The sequence below is a fragment of the Hemitrygon akajei genome, unplaced genomic scaffold, assembly GCF_048418815.1.
Source record: "Hemitrygon akajei unplaced genomic scaffold, sHemAka1.3 Scf000046, whole genome shotgun sequence".
NCBI classification, from domain to species: Eukaryota; Metazoa; Chordata; class Chondrichthyes; order Myliobatiformes; family Dasyatidae; genus Hemitrygon; species Hemitrygon akajei.
This window is the reverse complement of record NW_027331932.1, coordinates 3,183,419-3,209,582: the sequence shown is the minus strand read 5'-3', so window position 1 is coordinate 3,209,582 and position 26,164 is coordinate 3,183,419. Positions and strand designations below refer to the sequence as shown.

Here is a 26,164-nt window from a genome sequence, read left to right as displayed (position 1 = left end):
CACAGACGCGCAGTCTCTGAGGCAGACGCTGAAGTCAAGACTTCGGGAACGGCCAGAGGTAGGGAGGTGGTGCGGAAGGGGAGAATAATGAGAAGGAAAGAAGGAGCGGCCGAGGAATGAATGTGGGAGTGATGCAGACGGAGGTAGTGGGGTTGGGGCAGAGGGCAGGGAGGGGCAGGTAGGGGAGACGAAAAGAGGAAAGGTGTGGGGGAGGGAAGGGGAAGCGAATGAGGGTGTGAAGGGGCAGAAAAATGGAGAAGGAAGACGGAGTGAACGATGGAGAGGGTGGGGAATCGGGATGGGAGAATCGCCGAGTGTTACGAGCCAAAAAGCACCTAAACCCAACCCCACCTTCGAAAATTCGGAAAGGGAAATTGTCGTGGGAGATGTGGAAGTAGAGCGAGTGGGAATGGGAGAGAGTCGGGGAAGGAGGGAGAGAGAGGGAAGACGGAAAGGAGAGAGAGATAAGAGATAAGTGGAGAAAGGTGGGAGCGTAAGAACGAGAACGAGATGGTGTGCGTGTGTGTGTGTGTGTGAGAGAGAGAGAGAGAGAGAGAGAGAGAGAGAGAGAGAGAGAGAGAGAGAGAGAGAGAGAGAGAGAGAGAGAGAGAGAGAGAGAGAGAGAGAGAGTGCTGTGCGATAAGGAAGGGAAGATAGAGGACGAAGAAGGCGAGTGTATGTTGGGGGTGTGTCCTGTGGCCAGTCACTCCCCAAATCTCTCTCCTCCCTCTATTTCTCACCACCCCGCCCGGCAATTCTCATCTCTCCAACCATCCCCTCAAACGCACTCAATCTCTCTCCTCACCGCAATTCCTCCCCCATCTCTCGGTCCCTCTCTTTATCGGCTGTTCATCAGGTGTTCGTGAGCGACGGTCTCCCACTGCGGGTTTCCTCTACCGACTGTCCCTTCCCTTTCAGGAGCTCAGAGACCCGACATGATGGATGAGAGCGAGACCTACGCGAACATCAGGCTCACAGGAACGGACCCACAAGCTCCTTCGAGAGGTGAGTGGTGCGGAGAGAGGGAGAGAGCTTACCGCTGTGTCGGACCCGGGGAGTATGAAGTAGGACAGCGTGGACATGGCTGCGGACAGGACAGGCTACTGTCCATGGCTGCGGCGGGGGAGGTGAGGTGGGGTGGTCGGCCGGTGCTGAGGGCGATTTACTCGGTTTTTGACCACAGTAGCTTATGCGAGTCGCTGTGAAGTGAGCTTTACTTAGTGACTAATTCGGGAATCTGTGAAGGGACAGTGGCGAAAGCTTCACTGTGTTTCTGTCCAGGAAATGTGTGATAGGACAGTGCGGAGGGAGATTCACTCTGTTTCTGACCCCGGGAGTGTGTGATGGGACGGTGTGAAGGGAGATTCACTCTGTGTCTGACCCCGGGAGTGTGTGATGGGACGGTGTGCAGGGAGATTCACTCTGTGTCTGACCCCGGGAGTGTGTGATGGGACGGTGTGCAGGGAGATTCACTCTGTGCCTGACCCCGGGAGTGTGTGATGTGGCGGTGTGGAGGGAGTTTCGCGGTGCGGAGGGAGTTTCACTCTGTGTCTGACCCCGGGAGTGTGTGATGTGGCGGTGTGGAGGGAGTTTCGCGGTGCGGAGGGAGTTTCACTCTGTGTCTGAGCCCAGGACTGTGTAATGGGACGGTGTGGAGGGAGTTTCGCTCTGTGTCTGACTCCGGAAATGTGCGTGGTGACGTCGTGGAGGGAGATTCACTGTGTCTGATACGGGAGTCCGTGACGTGTCGGTGCGGAACTAGCCCCACCCTGATTGTCACCTTCTTTGTTCTGTTTCCAGCTGAACCGGATGTATCGTACGTGGAACTGAATGTCACGGCCCTCTCGGCACCCCGGGTCCGGAGATATGGAGGTCAGTTTCATCTTTGCTGGTTTGACTCTGTTTAGGAGACGTGTCCATTCCTGTCGAGAGATCTCAGAGCAACAGTACAGATAACGCTACTGATTATTTGCTGTAGAGTAAGTCAGAGGGAACCCATGGTATAGGCCCTGATGAGGGAGATCTGTGGGAGAATCGGTGTGGAGCGTGCGCTCTGTGATGGGATGTGTGGACGGAGCGCTGTGGGATGTGATGACGAAGCGGTGCTGTGGGAGGGTCGGTGTGGAGGGTGCGCTCTGTGAGGGGATGTGTGGACGGAGCGCTGTGGGATGTGATGACGAGGCGGTGCTGTGGGAGGGTCGGTGTGGAGGGGGGGGCTCTGTGATGGGATCTCTGGACGGAGCGCTGTGGGATGTGATGACGAGGCGGTGCTGTGGGAGGGTCGGTGTGGAGGGGGCGCTCTGTGAGGGGATCTCTGGACGGAGCGCTGTGGGATGTGATGACGAGGCGGTGCTGTGGGAGGGTCGGTGTGGAGGGGGCGCTCTGTGAGGGGTTCTCTGGACGGAGCGCTGTGGGATGTGATGACGAGGCGGTGCTGTGGGAGGGTCGGTGTGGAGGGGGCGCTCTGTGATGGGATCTCTGGACGGAGCGCTGTGGGATGTGATGACGAGGCGGTGATGTGGGAGGGTCGGTGTGGAGGGTGCGCTCAGTGATGGGATGTGTGGACGGAGCGCTGTGGGATGTGATGACGAGGCGGTGCTGTGGGAGGGTCGGTGTGGAGGGGGCGCTCTGTGAGGGGTTCTCTGGACGGAGCGCTGTGGGATGTGATGACGAGGCGGTGCTGTGGGAGGGTCGGTGTGGAGGGGGCTCTCTGTGATGGGATCTCTGGACGGAGCGCTGTGGGATGTGATCTCGAGGCGGTGCTGTGGGAGGGTCGGTGTGGAGGGTGCGCTCTGTGATGGGATGTGTGGACGGAGCGCTGTGGGATGTGATGACGAGGCGGTGCTGTGGGAGGGTCGGTGTGGAGGGTGCGTTCTGTGATGGGATCTCTGGACGGAGCGCTGTGGGATGTGATGACGAGGCGGTGCTGTGGGAGGGTCGGTGTGGATGGGGCGCTCTGTGATGGGATCTCTGGACGGAGCGCTGTGGGATGTGATGACGAGGCGGTGCTGTGGGAGGGTCGGTGTGGATGGGGCGCTCTGTGATGGGATCTCTGGACGGAGCGCTGTGGGATGTGATGACGAGGCGGTGCTGTGGGAGGGTCGGTGTGGATGGGGCGCTCTGTGATGGGATCTCTGGACGGAGCGCTGTGGGATGTGATGACGAGGCGGTGCTGTGGGAGGGTCGGTGTGGAGGGTGCGCTCTGTGATGGGATCTCAGGACGGAGCGCTGTGGGATGTGATGACGAGGCGGTGCTGTGGGAGGGTCGGTGTGGATGGGGCGCTCTGTGATGGGATCTCTGGACGGAGCGCTGTGGGATGTGATGACGAGGCGGTGCTGTGGGAGGGTCGGTGTGGAGGGTGCGCTCTGTGATGGGATCTCAGGACGGAGCGCTGTGGGATGTGATGACGAGGCGGTGCTGTGGGAGGGTCGGTGAGGAGGGTGCGCTCTGTGATGGGATCTCAGGACGGAGCGCTGTGGGATGTGATGACGAGGCGGTGCTGTGGGAGGGTCGGTGTGGATGGGGCGCTCTGTGATGGGATCTCTGGACGGAGCGCTGTGGGATGTGATGACGAGGCGGTGCTGTGGGAGAGTCGATGTGGAGGGGGCGCTCTGGGACGTACGGTGAGGATTCAGCACCTTGAAGCGGGGAACAGTGTTTGGTGTGGATTCTGCCTTCGTGAAGGGAAGTGTGGACGGAGGGCTGTGGGAGGGGGCGTTGAGGTGGGGGTGCTCTGGGAGGCGTGCAGTGGTGGGCGTGCCGTGGAATTGGGTGAGGAGGGACTGCTTGGGAGAGTCTCTGAGGAAAAAAGCGACATTGAGGAGGAAGCACTGTGGGGAACACGGAGCGGAGGAAACGCCGTGGGGGCTGTCGGAGCGGTGGAACCTCTGTGGGAGGGTCGGTAAGAAAGGAACACCAATGGAGCCGTGGTGACGAGGAAGGCCATAGATGAGGCGAAAAGCAGACACCGCTGTAGATAACTTGAAAGGCACTCGAACCACTTCTCTCTCTCTTCTGTTCTCGCTGTCTCCCTCTCTCTCCTCCTCCTCTCCCCGCTCTACCTCCCTTCATCCCCTGCCCTCTCCACTGCTGTGCCTTACCACACTCTGCCTCACAAACTGCCCTTTGAACCTCTCCATGTTATCCACCACTTTCTCCCACTCCCCTTCCCCCTCTCTCTGCCCACTCTCTCTAAACTCACTCGCCTATCAACATCCCTCTATATCTCCCCCGCCCTCCCTCCCCTCTGCCCTTTCCCCTCTCCTCACTCTCCCCACTCCCAAGCACACCCATTTTACTCAATCTCAACTACACTCCCCTTCCCTCACTTGCTCTACTCTCCAAACGCTCCTCTATCACACTCCCCCTTTCTCCCTTCCTCACACTCGCTCTTTCCTTCGCACTCTTTCCCTCATTCTTTGCTCATTCTCTCACCTCCCGCTATCTCCGCGCCCCCTCTCTCCCTGTTCTCTCACCTTCGCCCCATTTTACGCTTACCTCCCGGTCCGCAACCTCTCCTCGCTATCGGTACCTTCCATTCCCCCCCCCACCCCGCTCAGGCTTTCCCCTCTCCCTTACTGTCTCTCACAATCTCTCTCTCTCTCTTCCTCTGTCTCTTGCTCCCTCGGTCCCCCTCATTTCTCCGACCCTCACTCTCCTATCTCGGTCCGCTCTCTTTGCTCTCTCTCGTCCCTTTCCCTATCCCCTCACTCTTACCTTCTTTCTTCCTCTGCCACTCTCCGTCTCCCCTAATCATTCCCCATTCTCTCTCTCCCATTTACCCGCTCATTGCCTCTATCGCTCACTGCTATCTCCTCTTTTCCAGCCATCTCTCATCCTCTCCCCCTGTCTTCCGCCGTTCCCTAACCTTCTTTCTCTCTGCCTCTCATCCTTTCTCCTCTTTACTTAACCCATACTTTCACTGCTCGCTATCTCTGCTCCCTCTCTCTGCCCTCACTCCTCTTTCTATTACCTTCTCTCTATTCCTCCCTCGCTCTGCGTCCCAGGCGGTCTGAACTCCACCTACGCAGAGGTGAACGTTCCGAATGACGAGCCCGTCATCGATGAGGATGAGGCTCCTCCCATTGCCGCAGGACCCCGTGAGCTGCCAAACAATGCCCAAACAGGTCAGAGTTCATAATTATGACGCCATTGCGGACATGGCACGTGTTATATGCAGAAGTGTGTGTATTTTTAAGTACTTCAAATTTCTCTCCTTCAGCCACTTTTCTGGCATCTCGTTCCACAAACCGACCACCATTTGGGTACAAAAACTAGTCACTAGGGTACCCAATGAAATTTCTTCTCTCTCTCACCTTCGTCGTGTGCACTCTCGTCCGTGACTGTAGCTGATGTGACCCACATGGTTTTGTACACCTCTGTAAGGTCACCCGTACACTCCAACGAACAAAGCCCCTCTGTAAGGTCACTCCTAGGCTCCAAGGAATCAAGTCCTGAACTGCCCGACATCACTTCATAACTCAATCCCTCGATCTCGGGCAAAAACATGGTTAATCTCCCGCTGCACTCTTATCCAGCTGTGTGGCATCTCTCCTGCAGCAGGGCGACAAAAACTGAACCGAAATCCGAGTCCCTCCTCGCCGACGTCTTGTACAACTGGGACGTGACCTCCCGACTCCCGTTCTCAGTGTCCCGACTGATGAAGGCCAACGTGTCGAACACCTTCTTCACCAGCCTGTCGACCTGTGACTCCCGTCCTCCTACAGACTCCTTCATTCCTCAAAGCTCCCTGTCCTCCAGCAATCTTCATGTCGTCTGCAAACTGCAACCGGTGTATTAATTCATTCATCCAAGTCTTTGACAGAATATAAAATGAATCGGTCACAACAAGAACCCTGTGGAAAAACACGGGTCACCGCCAGCCAACAAAAAAACATAGAAACATGTAAACCTACAGCACAACACAGGCCCTTCGGCCCACAACGTTGTACCGAACATGTCCCTACCTTAGAAATTACTAGATTTCCTCTTAGCCCTCTATTTTTCAAAGTTCCATGTACCTGTCCAGAAGTCTCTTAAAAGACCCTATTTCTGTGTGGGGTATCTATCCATGTTTCTATAAAAGACACGAGGGTATCTTACCCTAAATGAGATACAACGTTGGAAAAAGGTATGCGTACACACATTGGTGGAATAAATAAACGGGCGGACTGTTATTTAGATGGACAGAAAATTCAAAATGCGGAAGTGCAAAGGGACTTGGATACCCTGAAGGTCAGTCTCCAGTTTGAGTCGGGGGTGAAGAAGGTGAGTGCAATGTTGGCATTGATTTCTAGAGGTGCAGAATACAAGAACAGGGATGTGATGTTGAGGCACTCGGAGACCACACTTGGAGTATTCTCTGCTGTTTGGGGCTACTTACGGATGTGCTGACATTGGAGAGGGTTCAGAGAAGATTCACCAGACAGTTTCCAGGAATGAAAGGGTTACTGAATGAGGAACATCTGGAGCTTTGGGCTGTATTCCCTGGAGTTCAGGAGAATGGCGGGCGGGGGGTGGGGGGGGGGTGAATTTCATAGAAAATTTCCGAATGTTAAAAGGCCTGAATATATTAAATCTGGTGTTATTTCCCGTGATAGGGGAGTATAGGACCAGAGGTCACGACTTCAGGATTGAAGATGGTCCATTTAGAACAGAGATGCAGCTAAATTACGTGTTAGTCAGAGACTGGTAAAGCTGTGGAATTTGTTGCCACAAGCGGCTGTGGAGGCCAAATCATTTGGTGCATTTAAGGCAGAGATCGATAGTTTCTTGATTAGCCGGGATATCGAAGGGTATTTGCAGTATGCAGGGGAGTGGAGAATGACGGAAGAATTGGTTCAGCCAATTATTGAATGGCGGGGCAGAATTGAATAACCGAATGGCCTACTTCTGCTACTATACCTTATGGTCTCATGGTCTTGTGGTCTCTCTACAGCTACGCATGAACAGCAGCCGGAAGTGAAGATCGGAAATAGACCGTACCGTCTGAGCTGCCTACTCTGCCTAGTTACGTCCGCCCTCATTGTGACAGTGGCCGGTCTGTCAATCCATGGTGAGTGGAACGGTCTCCCGGTGGAGTCACACCGTAAATAAAGAGAGTGGAATATATTGTTATTGTAAAAAATCACAGTGACACCGACACATCCCTTACCGTAACACCGACTAAAACCCATCACCATGACACGGACACACCCCTAACCGTGATAAAAATACGGCCTTTACCGTAAAACAATCAAGACCTGACTGACACCGACACGCCATTCACCATCAACAATGTTGTTACCGTAGCACGGTCACGACCTTCAACGAGACGCAGATACACTCCTGACACACACATGGCAGTCACACTGACCGCAACTAACTCCTCACTGTAATACCGACATGCCCCTGACCGTGTCACTGATAAACACCTCAAGCGACACCGACACGGTCTTCACCGTGACCCTGAGGTACCGCACACCGTGACGCCCTCACGCTCCACAACGTGATCCACTCCGCTGCGCATCGTGACAAAGACTCAGAAGTCCCTGTAACACTCCTTACCGAGACAGTATCCCCTTTCAACATAACGCCGATGCACCGTTCACTGAGGCAATTACCCACACCTCACCCTGACACAGTCAAAACTCTTAACGTGATACCGACACCTAAATTCACAATGACACCGACATAGTACTCTCCGTGACACCGTCACACAGCTCCGCGTGACACTCTCCCGCACACCGTGGCCATGACATGTCTCTCACCGTGACACAGTCATACGTTAGAACACCATGACACAGATACTCCACCCACGGTGACACCACACGGCCCCTCACCCTGATATTTTCTTCGCCTTGACATCGAGATACACTTCATTGTGACCCGGTACACCTCTCTCCGGGGCAGAGAAACTCCTATCACAGTGACACCGACATGTCCCTCACAGCAACTCGGACACGCCCCGCACGACACTGACTCAAACCCCCATGGTATCAACAACAACACAATCAACGGGAGATTGAGAACCCCTCAACGTGACACAGAAACGCCCTTCAAGCTGGCGCCGACGCCTCCCATTGTGCCACCATCACATCTTCACTGTGACACCTTTCACCGTGACACTGACACAATACTCACTGTGACCCGTTCGGTAGCGTGACGCTGATTCACGTGTCACTGTAAACGTAAAACATCCTTCACCATCTCTCTCAGTATCACAGATTCGTCAGTCTCAGATCACCTCCGACCGAAACTACCATGAGTTAAACTCATCCCTTCAATCCAAGCTTTCTGCACTCAACTCTAATCTGTCTTTTCTTAAAGGTATGCACAGCGATCTCCGTCACCAGTTCACTGAGATTGAAATGAAGTACAAATCTGACAACGAAACCAAAGCTCAAATCTGTGAATTGTTGACCAGCAGAAGAGGTGAGGCATCATCCCCCTCTTTCACCCGCTCCCCATCACAGGACAGGCATAGAGAGAGGAAGCGTCACTCTGTGATTGACATCGGGAGTGTATGAAGAGACGGTATGGCGGGTGATTCACTCTGTGTTTGACCCGGTGTGTGTGTGATGGGGCTGCGTGGAGGAAGTTTCATTCTATCGCTGAATCTGGGAGAGTGTGATGGAAAGTTGTTTAGGTGGATTCACTCTGTGTCTGACAGCGGGATTTTGTGGGACAGTGCAGAGGGACCTTCATTCTATGTGACACCAGACTATGTGATTGGATATTGTGAACGGAGTCTGACCCTGTGACTGTGCCATGGGACGTTATGGGCGGAACTTCCCTTTGTGTGTGAACACTGTGGGGTGTGCTGGGACGTTTCAGAGAGAGCTTCACTGTGTGACTCGCCAGGAAGTGTGTGATGGGATGTAAGGAGGGAGATTCACACTGTGTTGGACTCGGGAGTGTGTGATGGAACCGTGTGGAGGCAGCTTCCCTCTGTGTCTGACACTTTGCTCTGTGGTGTGTTGAGAATCTGTAGAGGGTCAATCACTCTCCCTCTGACATTTGTCGTGTGTGTTGAGGGAGCTTCTTTCTGTGACTGACCGCTGGAGAGTGTGATGGGGCCGTGGAGAGAGAGATTCGCACTGTGTCTGACCAAGGCTATGTGTGATTGGACGATGCGGAGGGATCTAAATTCGGTTCTCTGACCCAGGGAGAGTGTGAGTGGCGGTGTGGAGGGATCTTCACTCTGTGTCTGACCCTGGGATTGTGTGCTCGGACAGTGCCCCGAGAGATGTAACCAATGTCTGCCCACTGAAATCTGTTATTGCACCGTGGAGAGATAGTTTCACTCTGAATCCGGGAGTGTGTGACGGAACGGTAGAGCGGCGGCTTCACTCTGGGACTCAAACCGGGAGTGTGTGATGAGTCCGTGGAGAAAGAGACTCATTCTGCGTTTGACCGTGTGAGTGTGTGATTGGACGGTGTGCAGGGAGCTGAAATCTGTGTCTCACCACGTGTGTGTATGATCGGATGATGGGACTGTGCGTTTGACACTCTGTACGTGTGATAGGAAGCTGTGTCGGGGGCGGGGGTGGGTGTTGCTGTGCGTGGTGGGGGCGGGGGGGTCCTGTGTGTGTCTGACAGCGGGAACCGTGAGGCGTGACAGGATGGTGTTTCGTTCTGTTTCTGATATCAGAGGTATGGGATAGGACGGTGCGGAGGGAGCTTCTCTCGTTTTCTGACCCCTGTGTTGTGTGATGTCACGGGTAGAAAGAGCATCATACTGTGTCTGACCACGGGAGTATGCAGCTGGATAGTACCGAGAGTGTTTCATTTTCTGTCTGATCACGGGCGGGTGTAATGGGTTAGTGTGGAGCAGGTTCACTGTTTGTTTGTCCGCAGGACTGTGAGATGGGAGAGTGTGCAGGGTGCTTCACTCCATGTTTCAAGCAAGGGGTATGTGTTACTGTGGGTTAGGGTTCGGGTCGTGCGTGATGGGACAGTGTGGAATGAGCATCACTCGGTGTCTGACACCGGGAGTGTGTGATGGGACCTTGAGACAAGAGATTCATTCTTCGTCTGTCCCCGTGAGTCTGTGAAAGGACATTGTGGATGCAAACCAAATTCATGTCTGACCCGTCAGGAAGTGTATGATTGAATCGCCTGCAGGGACCTTCACTCTATAACTGGCTCCGGGTGCCTGTGATGGGACGGTGGCCAGGTAGTTTCATTGCGTGCTGACATCGGGAAAGTATGATGAGACGGTGTGGAGGGAGATTCACTCTGTGTCTGATCACGCGAGTTCTGTGATAAGACGGTGCTGATGATGAGCACTGTTTTTGACCCTGTGGGTGTGTCATTGGAGAGTCAGAAAGAGCATCACTCCATGTCTTTCTCCGGGTGTCAGTAATCACAGGGAGCAGAAGGAGCTACACTGTGTCTGATTCCAAGTGTGCTATTGGACGCTGTGTCAGTAGCTTAACTCCGCTGCTCACTCCAAGAATCTGTGATGGGATGGTGTGGAGCAACAATCAATTTGTGTCTGACTCCGTGAGTGTATCAGAGGAGGGGGTAGAGGTAACCTCAACCTGTGCCTGACTGGAGAGTCTGCGGTCTGCGAAGGATGATGTGGAGGGAACTTCACTCTGTGCCTGTTCCTGTGAATCTGTGACGGGACGTTGTGGAGGGAACTTTATTCTGTGTCTCTCCCCGGCGTGTGCGATGAGTATGAGATTCACATTTGTCCCTGATGACTACACCTGCAAAAGGTGCATCCAGCTGCAGCTCTTGACAAACCGAGTTGGGGAACTGGAGCGGGAGCTGGATGAACTTCGGATCTGTCGGGAGGCAGAGGCATAAATAGACAGGAGTTACAGGGAGATAGTCACTGTTGAGAGTCAGGAGACAGGTAGCTGGGTGATTGTTAGGAGAGGGAAGGGGAATAGACAAAAAGAGCAGAACACCCCTGTGGCCATTCCTATCGACCTACCAGGGACAAGTTGCAAGGTCCGAGACTGGACCCTCAGCTGGGAAGGGAATGAGGGAAAGGAGGCTTGCACTATTGATAGGGGATTCGATAGGTAGGGGGCCAGAAAAGAGGTTCTGTGAGAGAGATCGAGGATCCCGGGTGGTCTGTTGCCTCCCTGGTGCCAGGGTCCGCGATATCTCGGATCGAGTTCTCAGTATTTTCAAGAGGGAGGGTGAGCAGCCAGATGTCGTGGTCCATGTAGGGACAAATGACGTGGATAGGAAGAAGGAGGAGGTCCTGCAAATAGTGTTCAGGGAGTTAGGTGCAAAATTGAAGGACCGGACCTCCAGCGTTGCAATCTCAGGATCGCTACCCGTGCCACGTGCTAGTGAGGCCAAAAATAGGAAGACAATGCAGCTAAATACGTGGCTACAGGAGGGAGGGCTGCATGTTTCTGGACAATTGGGCCTTGATCCAGGAAAGGTGGGACCTGTTCCTCCGGGACGGGTTGCACCTGAACTGGAGGGGGACTCATATCATTGCGGGAAGGTTTGTCAGCACTGTTTCGAGAAGTTTAAACTGGATTTGCAGGGGTAGGGGAACCAGAGTGTTAGAGCAGATGATGAGGTGGAGGAGGATAAAGTTCATGTGAGAACTGCAGGTATAGTGCATGGAGTAAAGCCAGATCTAACATATAAAAAAGGCTTTAAGGAAAGAGAAGCAGAATAAAGTGTGTAAAGATAGTAAGGTAGAAGGGCGTGTACTTCAGTGCAAGATGCATCAGGAGCAAAGCTGATGAACTGACAGTCTTGTATACATACATGGAATTATGATAAAGTGGCCATTACAGAGAGTTGGCTGGCACCAGGGCAGGAATGGATTCTCAATATTCCTGGATTTCATTGCTTTAAAAGGGATAGAGAGTGGGGGGTGGGGAGTGGATACTATTACAGCTATATAAATGGTGGGTAATGTAGCAGGATCCTCTTTTGAGTCAGTATGGGTGGAAGTCAGGAACAGGAAGGGAGCAGTTACTCTACTGGGGGTATTCTATAGACCCACAGGGAGCAGAAGAGATACGAGGAGCAGATTGGGAGGCAGATTTTGGAAAAGGTGCAAAAATAGCAGGGTTGTTATCATGGGTGAGTTCCCTAATATTGATTGGCAACTGATTAGCTCCAAGGGTTTAGATGGGGCAGAGTTTGAAAAGTGTGTCCAGGACGGATTCTTTTCACAGTATGTTGACAGGCCAACTATGGGCAATGCCATACTGGATCGAGTATTAGTTAACGAACCGGGTGAAGTCACAGATCTGTCAGTGTGTAAGCATCTGGGGGACAGTGAGAATCGCTCCCTGGCATTTAACATTATGATGGAAAAGGATAGAATCAGAGAGGACGGGAAATTTTTTAATTGGGGAAGGGCAAATTATGAGGCTATAAACCTGAAACATGCTGGTGTGAATTGGGATGATGTTTTTGCAGGGAAATGTACTATGGACATGTGGTCGAGGTTTAGGGATCTCTTGCAGGATGTTCGGGATAAATTTGTCCGGGTGAGCAAGATAAAGAATGGTAGGGTGAAGGAACCATGGGTGACAAGTGAGTTGGAAAATCTAGTCTGGTGGAAGAAGGCAGCATACATGAGGTTTGGAAATCAAGGATCAGATTGGGCTATTGAGAAATATAGGGTAGCATGAAAGGAGATTAAGAAGGGGTAGAGAACAAGAAGGGCGCATGACAAGGCTTTGCCGTGTAGGGTAAAGGAAAACAGCAAGGAATTCTTCAATTATGTGAAGAACAAAAGGATGACAGGAGTGAAGGTGGAACCGATTAGAGATAAAGGTACGAAGATGTGCCTGGAGGCGGTGTAAGTGAGCGAGGCCCTTCATGAATACTTCTCTTCGGTATTCACCAATGTGAGGGAATTTGATGACGTTGAGGACAATATGAGTGATGCTGATGTTCTGGAGCATGTTGATATTAAGGGAGAGGAGACGTTGGACTTGTTAAAATACATTAGGACGGATAACTCCTCGAGACTGACGGAATATTCCCCAGGCTTTCCACAAGGCGAGGGAAGATATTTCTGAGCCTCTGGCTAGGATCTTTATGTCCTTTTTGTCCACAGAATGGTACCGGTGGATTGTGGGGAGGCGAATGTTGCCCTCTTGTTCAAAGAAAGTCGTACGGATAGTCCGGGTGATTATAGACCAGTCAGCCTTACGTCTGTGTTGGGAAAGCTGTTGGAAAAGATTCAGATAGGATCTCTGGGCATTTACTGTATCATGGTCCGTTCAGGAACAGTCGACATGGCTTTGTGAAGGGCAGATCGTGTCTAACAAGTCTGTTCTTTGAGGAGGTGACCAGGTATACAGATGAGGTTTGTGCAGTGGAAGTCATCTAGGTGGATTTTATAAGCCATTTGTTATGGTTCCACACAGTAGGCTTATTCAGAAAGTCAGAGGCCATGGATCCAGTGATGTTTGGCCAGGTGGATTCAGAATTGGCTTGCCTGCAGAAAGCAGACAGCCGTGGTGGAGGGAGTACGTTCGGATTGGAGGGATCCTGTTTTTCCTGATTTTTATTAACGACCTAGATGTTGGGATAGAGGGATGGGTTAGCAAATTTGCAGACGACACAAAGGTTGATGGTGTTGTGGATCGTGTAGAGGATTGTTAAAGATAGCAGTGAGGCATTGATAGGATGCAGGAGTGGGCTGAGAATTGGTAGATGGAGTTCAACACACAAATCCCTGAAAGTTGCCTCACAGGTAGATAGGGTAGTTAAGAAAGCCTGTGAGGTGTTAGCTTTCATAAGTCGAGGGACAGAGTTTAAGAGTCGAGAGGTAATGATGCAGCTCTATAAAACTCTGGTTAGGCCACACTTGGAGTACTGTGTCCAGTTCCGTTCGCCTCACTATAGAAAGGATGTGGAAGCATTGCAAAGGGGACAGAGGTGATTTACCAGGATGCTGCCTGTTTTAGAGAGTATTGATTATGATCAGAAATTAAGGGGGCTAGGGCTTTACTCTTTGGAGCGAAGCAGGATGAGAGGAAACATGATAGATGTATGCAGGATATTAAGAGGAATAGACCGAGTGGACAGCCAGCGCCTCTTCCCCAGGGCACCACTACTCAATACAAGAGGACATGACTTTAAGATAAGGTGAGGGAAGTTCAAGGGGGATATTTGAGGAAGGTTGGTTTCTCAGAGAGTGGTTGGTGCGTGGAATGCTCTGCCTGAGTCTGTCGAGCAGGCAGATATACTAACTTTGTTTTAATTGATTTGTATGCATTTCTTCAATTGGTACAGCAAAAGACCAACAAAAAATAAAGATTAATAGAGCGGAAGATAAACAGACAATAACAAAATTCAAAACAATGATGAAAAAGCACCCAAAATAGAATCATGTAAAGTTAGTGTTCTCACCCCTTCCCTGCAGAAAAAAATAATCTCCAGACCAACCATTGCAAGATGCACAACAGATTAATCGGAGCGTTGAATCCCCCAAAGCTGTAAATGAAAATAAAGACAAAGAATTATAATTCCTACTAACAAAGAAAGGAAAAATACTGAAAGTCAGAGATTGAAAAAAATAGACTTAATCTAAATAGGAATTATGAAAATATTCCCAAAAATGTCCCCACACCTTTTGAAAATTTATGTCCGAATTGAGAAGTAGGTAGTGATTTTTTTCAAGGTCTAAACAGGACATGGTATCATTAAGCCATTGAGCATGGGTGGGTGGGGCAACATCTCTCTACCTAACAAGAATTAAGCGTCTAGCGAAAAGAGAAACAACAGATAATGTTCGACGTTTAGTTGGTCTCAACTGTATATTCGCCTCATCCAAGGTACCAAAAAGAGTAAACTGAGGATTAGGTTCAAAGCGGCAATTAAGAATGTGGGATAACGTTAAGAAAACCTTTCTCGAAAAATTCTCTAGACTAGGACAGGCCCAGTACATATAGATAAGAGAAGCCTCGCCTCCTTTACACTTATCACAAACACGACCAATGTTAGGGTAAAATCGGGACAATTTAGATTTGAACATGTTAAATTGTAAATGACAGTGGCGAACACAAAGCGAGGTCGAATTAACTGACTTGTGAATTGAGTCCAAGACCGCATCAGATAAAAAGAACATTTAAGTCATGCTCCCAATCCATTCTAATTTTATCAAAGGGGGCACATCGTAGGCTCACTAATTTATCACGAATAAAAGGTTTTAAGCCTTGACTCAATGGATTAATAGAAAGAGACAGGTCCACAACGTTTTTCTCAGGCATTTCAGGAAAATTGGATAATAAAGGATTAATGAAATGTCTAATTTGAAGGTATCTAAAGAAATGGGCATTAGGTAGATTGAACTTTGCAGAAAGTTGTTGGAAAGTTTCCAAAAGATTATCTATGAAAAGTTCTTCAAAATGCCTAATGCCAATTCTTTACAAATCATGAAATATTAAATCTTGCATAGAAGGAAAGAAAAGATGATTATGCAAGATAGGACTAGAAAGGGAGACAGCATGAAGACCATTAAATTTTCTAAACTAGGCCCATATTCTCAGAGTATGTCTAATAAGAGGATTAACAATTAGTCTAGGCAAACGACAAGGGAGTGCAGATCCAAGAAGTCCAGAAATAGAGAGATCCTCCGTGGAGTTCAAATCCATTGCCACACATTTAGGACAATCGGACTGGCTATGAAAAAAGGACCAGAAAGTAAGACAGCCAACATTAGCTGCCCAGTAGTATAAACGGAAGTTAGATAGAGCCAGAACACCTTTTCTGGATTTTTGGAGGTAAGCTTTATTAAGTCCAGAACGTTTACCCTTCCATAGATAGGACAAAATAATAGTATCTAATGAGTAAAAAAAAAGCTTTAGAAAAAAAAAATTGGAATAGATTGAAATAAGCATAAAAAATTAGAAAGGGTATATATTTAAATAACATTAACACTACCAACCAGAGACCTCGATAAGGGTGACCATTGTGACAAACTCTGTTTTGTAGAGTTTAAAAGATTAGAAAATTTTCACGAAAAAGTTCATTGAAATTCCTTGTAACTGCAATACCAAGGAAAATAAATTGATTATTAACTACTTTAAAAGGGAGGTCACGAAATATTAATGTTTGTGCTTCTTTATTAATTGGAAATAGTTCACTGTTGTGTAGGCTGAGTTTATAGTCAGAAAGCTGGCTGTACTGATCAAGAGGTAAAGACATTTGGAGTAAGGAAGTGCACGGATTTCACACAAGTGAAATTCTAGAGACTACTAGATACGTATATGGAGGAATTTAAGGTGGGGAGATCGTTGGGAGGCAAGGTTTAAGGTTCGGGACAACATTATGGGCCGACGCGCCTGTACTGTGCTGTACTATTCTATGTTCTATGCCTATGTCCATTTGTCACGTGTGCTGAGGACGTTTCTTTCCGTGTCTCAGTGCTGGGGTGTGTGATGGGGCCGTGGAGAGAGGTATTCACATTGTGTCTGACCAAGGCAGTGTGTGATGGGACGGTGTGGATGGAGCAAGAAAATACTTAAGAAAGAAATCAGGAGGGCTAAAAGAAGACATGAGGTTGCTTTGGCAGTCAAGTTGAAGGATATTACTTTCAACTACTTGGGGTAAAAGAGGCACGACTGATGAGCGCGGAACATCGTCATATCCAGCGGGCAGCGTGGGAGCAGGACGCGGAGTGGGGGGGGGGGTGCAGAGTGATAGGGTTTTGGCTCAACGGGCTTAGGCAGAAACGGGAAAAGGCTTCCTGCGATCGTTGTACTCTCTCCGGTCCTGTTCACCCTGTACACATCAGACTTCCAATATAACTCGGAGTCCTGCCATGTGCAGAAGTTCGCTGATGACACGGCCATAGTGGGGTGTGTCAGGAATGGACAGGAGGAGGAGTATAGGAAACTGATACAGGACTTTGTGATATGGTGCAACTCAAACTACCTGCGTCTCAATATCACCAAGACCAATGAGATGGTGGTGGACTTTAGGAGATCTAGGCCTCATATGGAGCCAGTGATCATTAATGGAGAATGTGTGGAGCAGGTTAAGACCTACAAGTATCTGGGAGCACAGTTAGACGAGAAGCTAGACTGGACTGCCAACACAGATGCCTTGTGCAGGAAGGCACAGAGTCGACTGTACTTCCTAAGAAGGTTGGCGTCATTCAATGTCTGTAGTGAGATGCTGAAGATGTTCTATAGGTCAGTTGTGGAGAGCGCCCTCTTCTTTGTGGTGGCGTGTTGGGGAGGAAGCATTAAGAAGAGGGACGCCTCACGTCTTAATAAGCTGGTAAGGAAGGCGGGCTCTGTCGTGGGCAAAGTACTGGAGGGTTTAACATCGGTAGCTGAGCGAAGGGCGCTGAGTAGGCTACGGTCAATTATGGATAACTCTGAACATCCTCTACATAGCACCATCCAGAGACAGAGAAGCAGTTTCAGCGACAGGTTACTATCGATGCAATGCTCCTCAGACAGAATGAAGAGGTCAATACTCCCCAATGCCATTAGGCTTTACAATTCTACCGCCAGGACTTAAGAACTTTTTAAAAGCTATTATTAATGCTTTTTGAGATAGTGATTTAGATGCATATCATATTTTTTACTGAGTTAAGTATTGTATGTAATTAGTTTTGCTACAACAAGTGTATGGGACATTGGAAAAAAAGTTGAATTTCCCCATGGGGATGAATAAAGTATCTATCTATCTATCTATCTTGTTATTACTAAATTATTTATTTAGTAATAACAGTAGCATTAGAGGTATGCATCAAGGATTAGTGTTGTGCTTGGAGTGCCAGATGTGGGGACCCCCGGGACTCCCACACTCTGCAAAGATTACATCTGCACCAGGTGCATTCAGGTGATGCAGCTTAAGGACCGTGTTAGGGATCTGGAGCTGCAACTTGATGGCCTTCAGCTAATTAGGGAAAGTGAGGAGGTGATTGATAATACCTACAGAGAGATAGTGGACGGCACCTCTGTGACAGCTCCCTCCCTCTCAGAAATCGATATATCGTTTTATATACTGTTGGAGTGGTTGACCTAACAGAGGAAGATCAACGCGAACCGGACTCTGGCACTCTGCCCAGTGCAGTGATTAGAGAGCAAGGAGTAATTCAGAAGTTATAGGGGATTCCACAGTGTGGGGAACAGACAAGAGATTCTGCGAGCCGGACATGGATACCCGGATGGTGTGTTGTCTCCCTGGTGCCAGGGTACGGGATGTCTCAGATCGTGTCCAGAGTACTCAGAGGAGAGAGGGCGAGCAGCCAGGAGTCTTGGTACATGTTGGTACCAAGGACATAGACAGAAAAAGAGAGCAGGTCCTGAAGGAAGATTACTGGGAGCTGGTATGAAAATTGAAAAGCCGGACCTCCAGTGTAATAATCTCAGGATGACTGCCTAATGAAAGTAAGAATAGCAGAATTAAGCAGATGAAATTGTGGCTAAGTTACTGGTGCAGGGGGCAGGGCTTCAAATTATTGGATCATTGGGATCTGTTTTGCGGGAGGTATGACTTATACAAAAACGATGGGTTACACCTGAACTCCGAGGGTACTAATATCCTGGCGGGATTGTTTCATATAGCTGTTAGGGAGGGTTTAAACTAATTTGGCCAGGGGAAGAAAACCAGCGTGATAGGGTCGAGGAAGACGAATATAGAAATAAGTAAATGATACTGTGCAGCAAAGATGGGAAGAAGGACAGACAGGTGAATAGACAGGAGAGTTTGCTGTGCGATAGAAATATAGCAAAGTCGGTAACAGATACTGTTCTAAATGTACTGTACTTAAATGCAGGCAGCATTGGAAATAAAGTGAACGACCTTGTTGTACAGCTACCGGTTAAAAGATAAGACATTGTGACCATCGCCGAGTCATGTCTAAGTGATGGATGTGATTGGGAGCTAAATATCCAAGGATACACAGTGTATAGGGAACATAGGAAGGTAGGTAAAGGGGGTGGCGTGGCCCTGATGGTAAGCAATGGTATCAAATCCCTAGAAAGAAGGACTATAGGATCAGAAGGGGGTAGAATACTTATGCGTCGTGATAAGAAAAGGCAAGGGTAAAAAGACACGAATAGCCGTTATATACAGGCCTCCAAACAGCAGCCGGAATGTGGAGTAGAAGTTACAGCCGGAAATTGAAAAAAAGTGTCAGAAGATAAATATCCAGATAATCATGGGGGATTTTAATATGAAAGTGGATTGGGAAAGTCAGGAAGGTACTGGATCTCAAGAGAGGGATTTTGTAAAATTCTTATGGGATGGCTTTTTGGAGCAGCTTGTCCATAAGCTCACCAGAGGATCGGCTGTTTTGGGTCGAGTGCTGTGCAATGAGCCTGAGGTGATTAGGAAACTAGAGGTAATGGGACCCCTTGGAAGTAGTGATCATAATCTGACTGAGTGAAGTTTCAAATTTGCGCAGGAGAAGCTGGTATCAGGTGTATCGATATTACAATGGAACAAAGGAAATTACAGTGGCATGAGAGAGGAACTGGCTCAAGTTGTTTGGAAAAGTAATCTAGATAGAGGCTCGGTAGAGCAGAATTAGATGAAATTATTGCAAGAAAAAAATGAAAGTTGAAAGGGTTGGACAGAGTAGATGTGGAAAGGTTGTTTCCCTTGGTGGTTGAGGCCAAGACAAGAGGCCACTGTCTTAGGAATAGAGGGTACCTAACTAAAACAGATTTGAGGAGAATTTCCTTTAGCCAGAGGGTCGTGGATTTGTGGAATTCGTTGCCACATACAGCTGTGGATGCCCAATCATTTAAGGTGTTTATCGAGGAAATTGATAGGTATCTAATTAGTCCGTGTATCAAGTGATATGGGGAAAAAGCGGGAAAATTTATCTAGACGGGAGAATGGTTTAGCTCATGGTGGAGTGGCAGAGCACACTCAGTGGGCCGAATGTCCTATTTCTGCTCTTTTGTCCTGTGATCTTGTGATTCCATCATCTAAATCATTGCTCTACAGCATAAACAGAACCGGTGGCAGCACCGTCTCCTGCGGAACACCACCAGTCACTGGCAGCCGACCAGAAAAGGATCCTGTTATTCCCACTCACACCCCTCAACGTGACACCGACACACCGCTCACTGCGGCACCAACACACGAGTCACCGTGACGCCGACACCCCTTTCACCATCTCTCTCAGAGTTATCGATCGGTCAGTGTCTGATCCCCTCCAATCAAAAAGTACCAGAGTATTTTGGAAAAATATCAGGATATGAACAGGATCCAGCATCAACGTCAACTGAAACTCCACGAGCTGAACTCAAACCTTAAAACCAGGAAATCCGAGATTCCCGACTGGATCCAATGACCTGTCTCAGGAATGTTTCGGCCCTCAACAACAACGTCTCCATCCTCATAAGCAAATTGTTTGTCCTCGAAAGCAAACGCTCCATCCTTGAAAACAATTTGCTCGTCCTGGAAAACATCCTCTCCGTGCTGAGCTCTGATCACTCTGATCAGCATCAAACGCAAACTGATCTCCGAGGCAAATTCAATGACCTCGAAATGAAGTGCAAAATCTCAACCAAACCAAGACTGAAATCTGACAACTGCTGAGCAGCAGAAATGGTGAGGTAATATCACCAATTTCGCCGCACCTAATCAGAAGGCAGAGAGGGAGGGGAGGGTGTAGTCTCTGGCTGCTCTCGGGAATCTGCGCTGAGACGTGCGGGGAGCGCGCCACCTAGTGTCCAAATGCTGGCAGTGCGTCAAGGAATGGTGTGGCGGGAGAGACACCTACTGTCTGAACCCGGGAATGCGTTATTGCGGCGCCACAGGGGGAGCTACACTCTGCGTTCACAGGAAGAGCGAAGAAGCTGTAATCACCAAAATGAGTGACCTAACAGTGTGGAGGGAGCTTCACGCTGTGTCTGACCCCGGCGGTGTGTGATGGGACGGTGTGGAGGGAGCTTCTCTGTGTCTGACCCGGGAGTGTGTGATCGGACCGTGTGTAGGGAAATTCACACTTGTGTCTGAGCCCGTGAGTGTGTGATGGGACGGTGTCGATGGAGATTCACTCTGTATCTGACCCTGGGAGTGTGTGATGGGACGGTGTGGAGGGAAGTTCATTCTCCGTCTGACCCCAGGAGTTTGTGTTGAGAATGTATGGAATGAGCTTGAATCTATGTCTGAAACCTAGAGTGTGCGATGTCCTGGTGTATGGAGCTTCACAACGTATTTTACAGCTGGTGTGTGTGATGGTGCAGTACACAGGGATCGCTAATTTAAGTCTGACTTCCGGCGGATATAATGGACTAATGCGGGAAGATTCATTGTTCTTTATTCCTGATTTCCAGAGCAAGCGTGTTCAAAGGACTGGATCAGAAATGAAGACAGGTGTTATTTCATATCCAAGTTTAAAAGATCTTACGATGAGGCGATGCAATATTGTTCTAACTCTGATTCAAAGCTTCTTGAAATAAATTCAAGAGAGAAAGAGGTATGTGTCAGATAGACAGAAGATAAATCCATTCCAGAGTGAATCTCCCCCGCACCGTCCCATCACACATTCATGGGGTCAGAAACACAGTGAAGCTCCATCCCCACCGTCACACCACACACTCCCGGGGTCAGACAGAATATGAAGCTCCCTCCACACCGACAAACCGCACACTCCCGGGGTCAGAGAGAAAGTGAAGCTCCCTCCACACCGTCCCATCACACACTCCCGGGGTCAGACACAGAGTGAAGCTCCCTCCACACCGTCCCATCACATTCTCATTGGGTCAAACACAGAGAGTGTCTCCCTCCACACCGTCCCATCTCGCACTCCCGGAGTCAGACAAAGAGTTAATCTCCCTCCACACCGTCCCATCACACACTCCCGGTGTCAGACAAAGAGTGAATCTCCCTCCACACCGTCCCATCACACACTCCCGGTGTCAGACACAGAGTGAATCTCCCTCCCCAAAGTCACGTTACTCACTCCGTGGTCAGACACAGAGTGAATCTCCCTCCATACCGTCCCCGAACACACTCCGGAGATCAGACACAGTGTGAATCTCCCTCCACGCCGTCCCATCACACAACACCGGGGTCAGACACAGGGTGAAGCTCCCTCCACACAGTCCCATCACATTCTTCACTGGGTCAAACACAAAGAGTGTCTCCCTCCACACCGTCCCATCTCGCACTCCCGGAGTCAGACAGAGAATGAATCTCCCTCCACACAGTCCCATCACACAACCCCGGGGTCAGACACAGACTGAAGCTCCCTCCACACCGTCCCATCACACACTCCCGGGCTCAGACACAGAGTGAATCTCCCTCCACAACGTCCCATTACTCACTCCGTGGTCAGACACAGAGTGAATCTCCCTCCACACCGTCCCCGAAAACATTCCGGAGATCAGACACAGTGTGAATCTCCCTCCACACCGTCCCATCACACACTCCCGGGGTCAGACACAGAGAGTGTCTCCCTCCACCCAGTCCCATCTCGCACTCCCGGGGTCAGACACAGAGTGAATCTCCCTCCACACCGTCCCATCTCGCACTCGCGGAGTCAGGCACAGAGTTAATCTCCATCCACACCGTCCCATCACACAATCCCGGGTTCAGACACAGAGTGAATCTCCCTCCACACTGTCCCATCACACACTCCCGGTGTCAGACACAGAGTGAATCTCACTCCACACCGTCCCCGAACTCACTCCGGAGATCAGACACAGTGTGAATCTCCTTCCACGCCGTCCCATCACACAACACCGGTGTCAGACACAGAGTGAAGCTCCCTCCACAGCGTCCCATCACATTCTCACTGGGTCAAACACAGAGAGTGTCTCCGTCCGCATCGTCCCATCTCGCACTCCCGGAGTCAGACACAGAGTGAATCACCCTCCACACCGTCCCATCACACACTCCCGGGCTCAGACACAGTGTGTAGCTCCCTCCACACCGTCCCATCACACACTCCCGGGATCAGACAATGAATGAATCTACCTCCACACAGTCCCATCACACAACCCCGGGGTCAGACACAGAGTGAAGCTCCCTCCACACTGTCCCACTACTCACTCCCGGGCTCAGACACAGAGTGAATCTCCCACCACAACGTCCCATTACTCACTCCGTGGTGAGACACAGAGTGAATCTCCCTCCACTCCGTCCCCGAAAACACTCCGGAGATCAGACACAGTGTGAAGCTCCCTCCACACCGTCCCATCTCGCACTCCCGGGGTCAGACACAGAGTGAATCTTCCTCCACACCGTCCCATCTCGCTCTTCCGGAGTCAGACACAGAGTTAATCTCCCTCCACACCGTCCCATCACACACTCCCGGGTTCAGAAACAGAGTGAATCTCCCTCCACACTGTCCCATCACACACTCCTGCTGTCAGACACAGAGTGAATCTCCCTCCACACTGTCCCATCACACACTCCTGGTGTCAGACACAGAGTGAATCTCCCTCCACAACGTCCCATTACACACTCCGGGGTTCAGACACAGAGTGAATCTCCCTCCACATTGTCCCATCACACACTCCCGGTGTCAGACACAGAGTGAATCTCCCTCCACATTGTCCCATTACACACTCCCGGGTTCAGACACAGAGTGAATCTCCCTCCACACTGTCCCATCACACACTCCCGGTGTCAGACACAGAGTGAATCTCCCTCCACACGGTCCGATCACACACTCCCGGGGTCAGACAAAGAGTGAAGCTCCCTCCACGCCGTCCCATCACACACTTCTGGAGTCAGACACAGAGTGAATCTCCCTCCACACCGTCACATCACACTCTCCCGGGATCAGACACAGAGTGACGCTCGTTGAACTGTGCTCGATTTCAATAATTAATGATAGCAATTTAATTGCACAGATTTTTGCTAACAGCGCTGCCCGCCATGAAGACATTCCATACTGGATTGCAGCATGCATATCGAGGTGAGGCTAGGGGTCATGCAGGTTTTTGAAGAGAGATTGGGCAGTTGGGGTAATTTTGTGGACAGACACATGTCTGTGTTGGGAGTCGTGTAGGGGGAGCTGTAGGGGTCTTCCACAATTCAGCGGTGAGAAGTGGGTCACTGGGGATATTTTGGGGACTAAAACGGGTCAGAGGGGAGGGAGTAAGGTAGTATTTTGGGGCATGATACATCCTGTAGGAAGAGACTGGGCCGTGCGATTAAGTTGATAACTGGCCCAGACTGTGTGAAGAATTTGGGGGAGTATTCTGGCGACAGACACAGGTCTGTGGGGAGAACATCTATCTCTGGGACAATTTGGAGACGGTCACTGTTGGGAGGGAAGAGGGAACTGCGATTAATTTGGGACTGACACAGGTCTGTCGGATTAGACTGGGCAATGTGATTAGTTTCGGGACCGAGGCGGGCTGTTGGTAGAGAGACGGCAGTCGGATTAATTTGTAGACTGACATGAACTGACAGAGAGTTGGAAGTGAGAATGTTTTTGTGACTGACACAGGGCTGTCGGGAGCTGGATCGTTAGTGGGATCACTTCGGGACTGGCATGGGGCTGATGGGGGAGAGTAGGAGGTATTTTAGGGACAGACACGTGGCTTTGAGAGAGATAGAGAGTGTGTCAGTGTGGGTATTTCGGGGAATGAGACAGGGCTGTGGGAAGAGCGGAGCAGCAGGAATACTTTGGGGACTGAGATGGTTTCATGGGGAGGGAGAGGGCCAGGTGGAGTATCTTAGGGTCTGCTCTGGGGCCGTGGGGAGCGGCTGGGGGTCTGGGAGTAATTTGCGGAGTGACACGGGCCTGTGGGGAGAATGGGTGATCGTGAGATTATTTTGGGAACAGACACAGCTCTGTGGGTAGAGCCTTGGGAAAGGGATTATTCGGGGACTGACACAGGGTTGTGGAGAATAGGTCAGTGAGGGTATTATGAGAACTGGAGCAGGTACGTGGGGTGAGAGAGGGTCAGTGGGAGTATTATGGTCGGTGAGGAGAGATTGAGTCAGTGGGAATATATTGGAGAATGACACAGGTCTGTCTGTTGGAGCTGTGTTGTTCCCATTGAAATTGTTTCTGCTTCCTTGACAGGAAAGTGGCCTCTGACGTCGCGTACAAGATGAACGCTGGAAAGTCCGAATGCAGTGAATGTAAACCAAGTTGGATCAGCAGTTGTAAAAATGATCAGCACCGTTTCATCTGTGAGAAGCCTGCATCTTTGTGCCCAACTATTCCTGAAAAGTTCCGGGATCTCTGTCAAAAGCCCGTGGAGCCGACTTAAATCTAACGACATTAACTCAATTGCAGCTCTCTCCCAGACTCTGACAAACACAACCGCTCTGCCTGTCACCTCTACACTATTCTCCTCTCTCTTCCTCTGGCACTCGTACTCGGAATCTCGCTCTCTGTTTACCCTAGTCGCTCCAATTCGCTCTCTCATTCCTCCTCCCCCTCAGCTTCCCCATTTCATCTCCATTTCCCATCATCAAACGTTTGTTTCCCATGTTCAACAGCTCAACTATTACACACACACACACACACACACACACACACACACACGCACGCACGCACGCACGCACACACACACACGCACGCACGCACGCACGCACACACACACACACACATACACACACACACACACACACACACCTCCCCCCCGAAAACCACTCCACTCCCTTTGCAATTTTTCCTCATTTCTTTCTCAATTCCTGCTGAAGTTTGTTCACATTTACAGTTACATTTACATCATTTATTATTATTAATTTGCAATTTGCCTTTTACTGTGCCTATTGTCTTGTTTATTCATTTTTGTACTGTCTTGCACTGTTCTGTGCACTTTATGTAGTCCCGTGTAGATCTGAAGTGTAACGTTGTTTTGTGTTGTGTCAGGTAGTCTAGTGGAGTGTTGGGTTGTCTCACGTTCTCTAGTGCAGTCTTGTGTTGTTTCATGTAGCACCAGGGTCCTGGAGGAACGTTGTTTCGTTTTTATTGTGTACTGTACCAGCAGTTATGGTTGAAATGACAGTAAAAGCTTTTTGACTTGACTTGACTTGATCTGTGACTTATCCGGCCTGAGCTTTGTGTTGTTGCACGATCGGAAAGTTGCAAAGATGTAAAATTAATGTAAGATGCAATAAAAGTTAATAAATATCGCAGAAATGTGGTGGTAGCGCTCATAAATTCAAAAATATGACGCCGGAGCGGAAGAAGGTGTTCCTGAATCGTTGAGGCTCTTGTGCCTCTTCCCCGATGGTAGACATGAACGGGAATCTAGTCCCGGGGTGAGGACACTTACTGATGGATGCCGTGTT

The 26,164-nt window shown here is 49.9% G+C and overlaps 1 protein-coding gene across 1 annotated transcript; it reads left to right on the top strand.

Moving 5' to 3' along the window:
- Nucleotides 1-25,134, top strand: LOC140720730 (uncharacterized). Its single transcript, XM_073035560.1, has 10 exons — nucleotides 1-58; nucleotides 919-1,005; nucleotides 1,801-1,872; nucleotides 5,008-5,127; nucleotides 5,539-5,706; nucleotides 6,939-7,055; nucleotides 8,309-8,413; nucleotides 21,235-21,377; nucleotides 23,761-23,825; nucleotides 24,945-25,134. The coding sequence occupies exons 2-10, from the start codon at nucleotides 936-938 to the stop codon at nucleotides 25,132-25,134; spliced, it is 1,050 nt and encodes a 349-aa protein (XP_072891661.1). The 5' UTR covers nucleotides 1-58; nucleotides 919-935.
- The last annotated feature ends 1,030 nt before the right edge of the window (nucleotides 25,135-26,164 follow it).

What these genes read in the sequence shown, in the direction of transcription:
- LOC140720730 (XM_073035560.1), top strand. Translation starts at nt 936, where the DNA reads ATGATGGATGAGAGCGAGACCTACGCGAACATCAGGCTCACAGGAACG. An exon ending in CCGGGTCCGGAGATATGGAG is followed by an intron (nt 1,873 to 5,007) that starts GTCAGTTTCATC and finishes TCTGCGTCCCAG; the next exon opens with GCGGTCTGAACTCCACCTAC. An exon ending in CTTCACCAGCCTGTCGACCT is followed by an intron (nt 5,707 to 6,938) that starts GTGACTCCCGTC and finishes GTCTCTCTACAG; the next exon opens with CTACGCATGAACAGCAGCCG.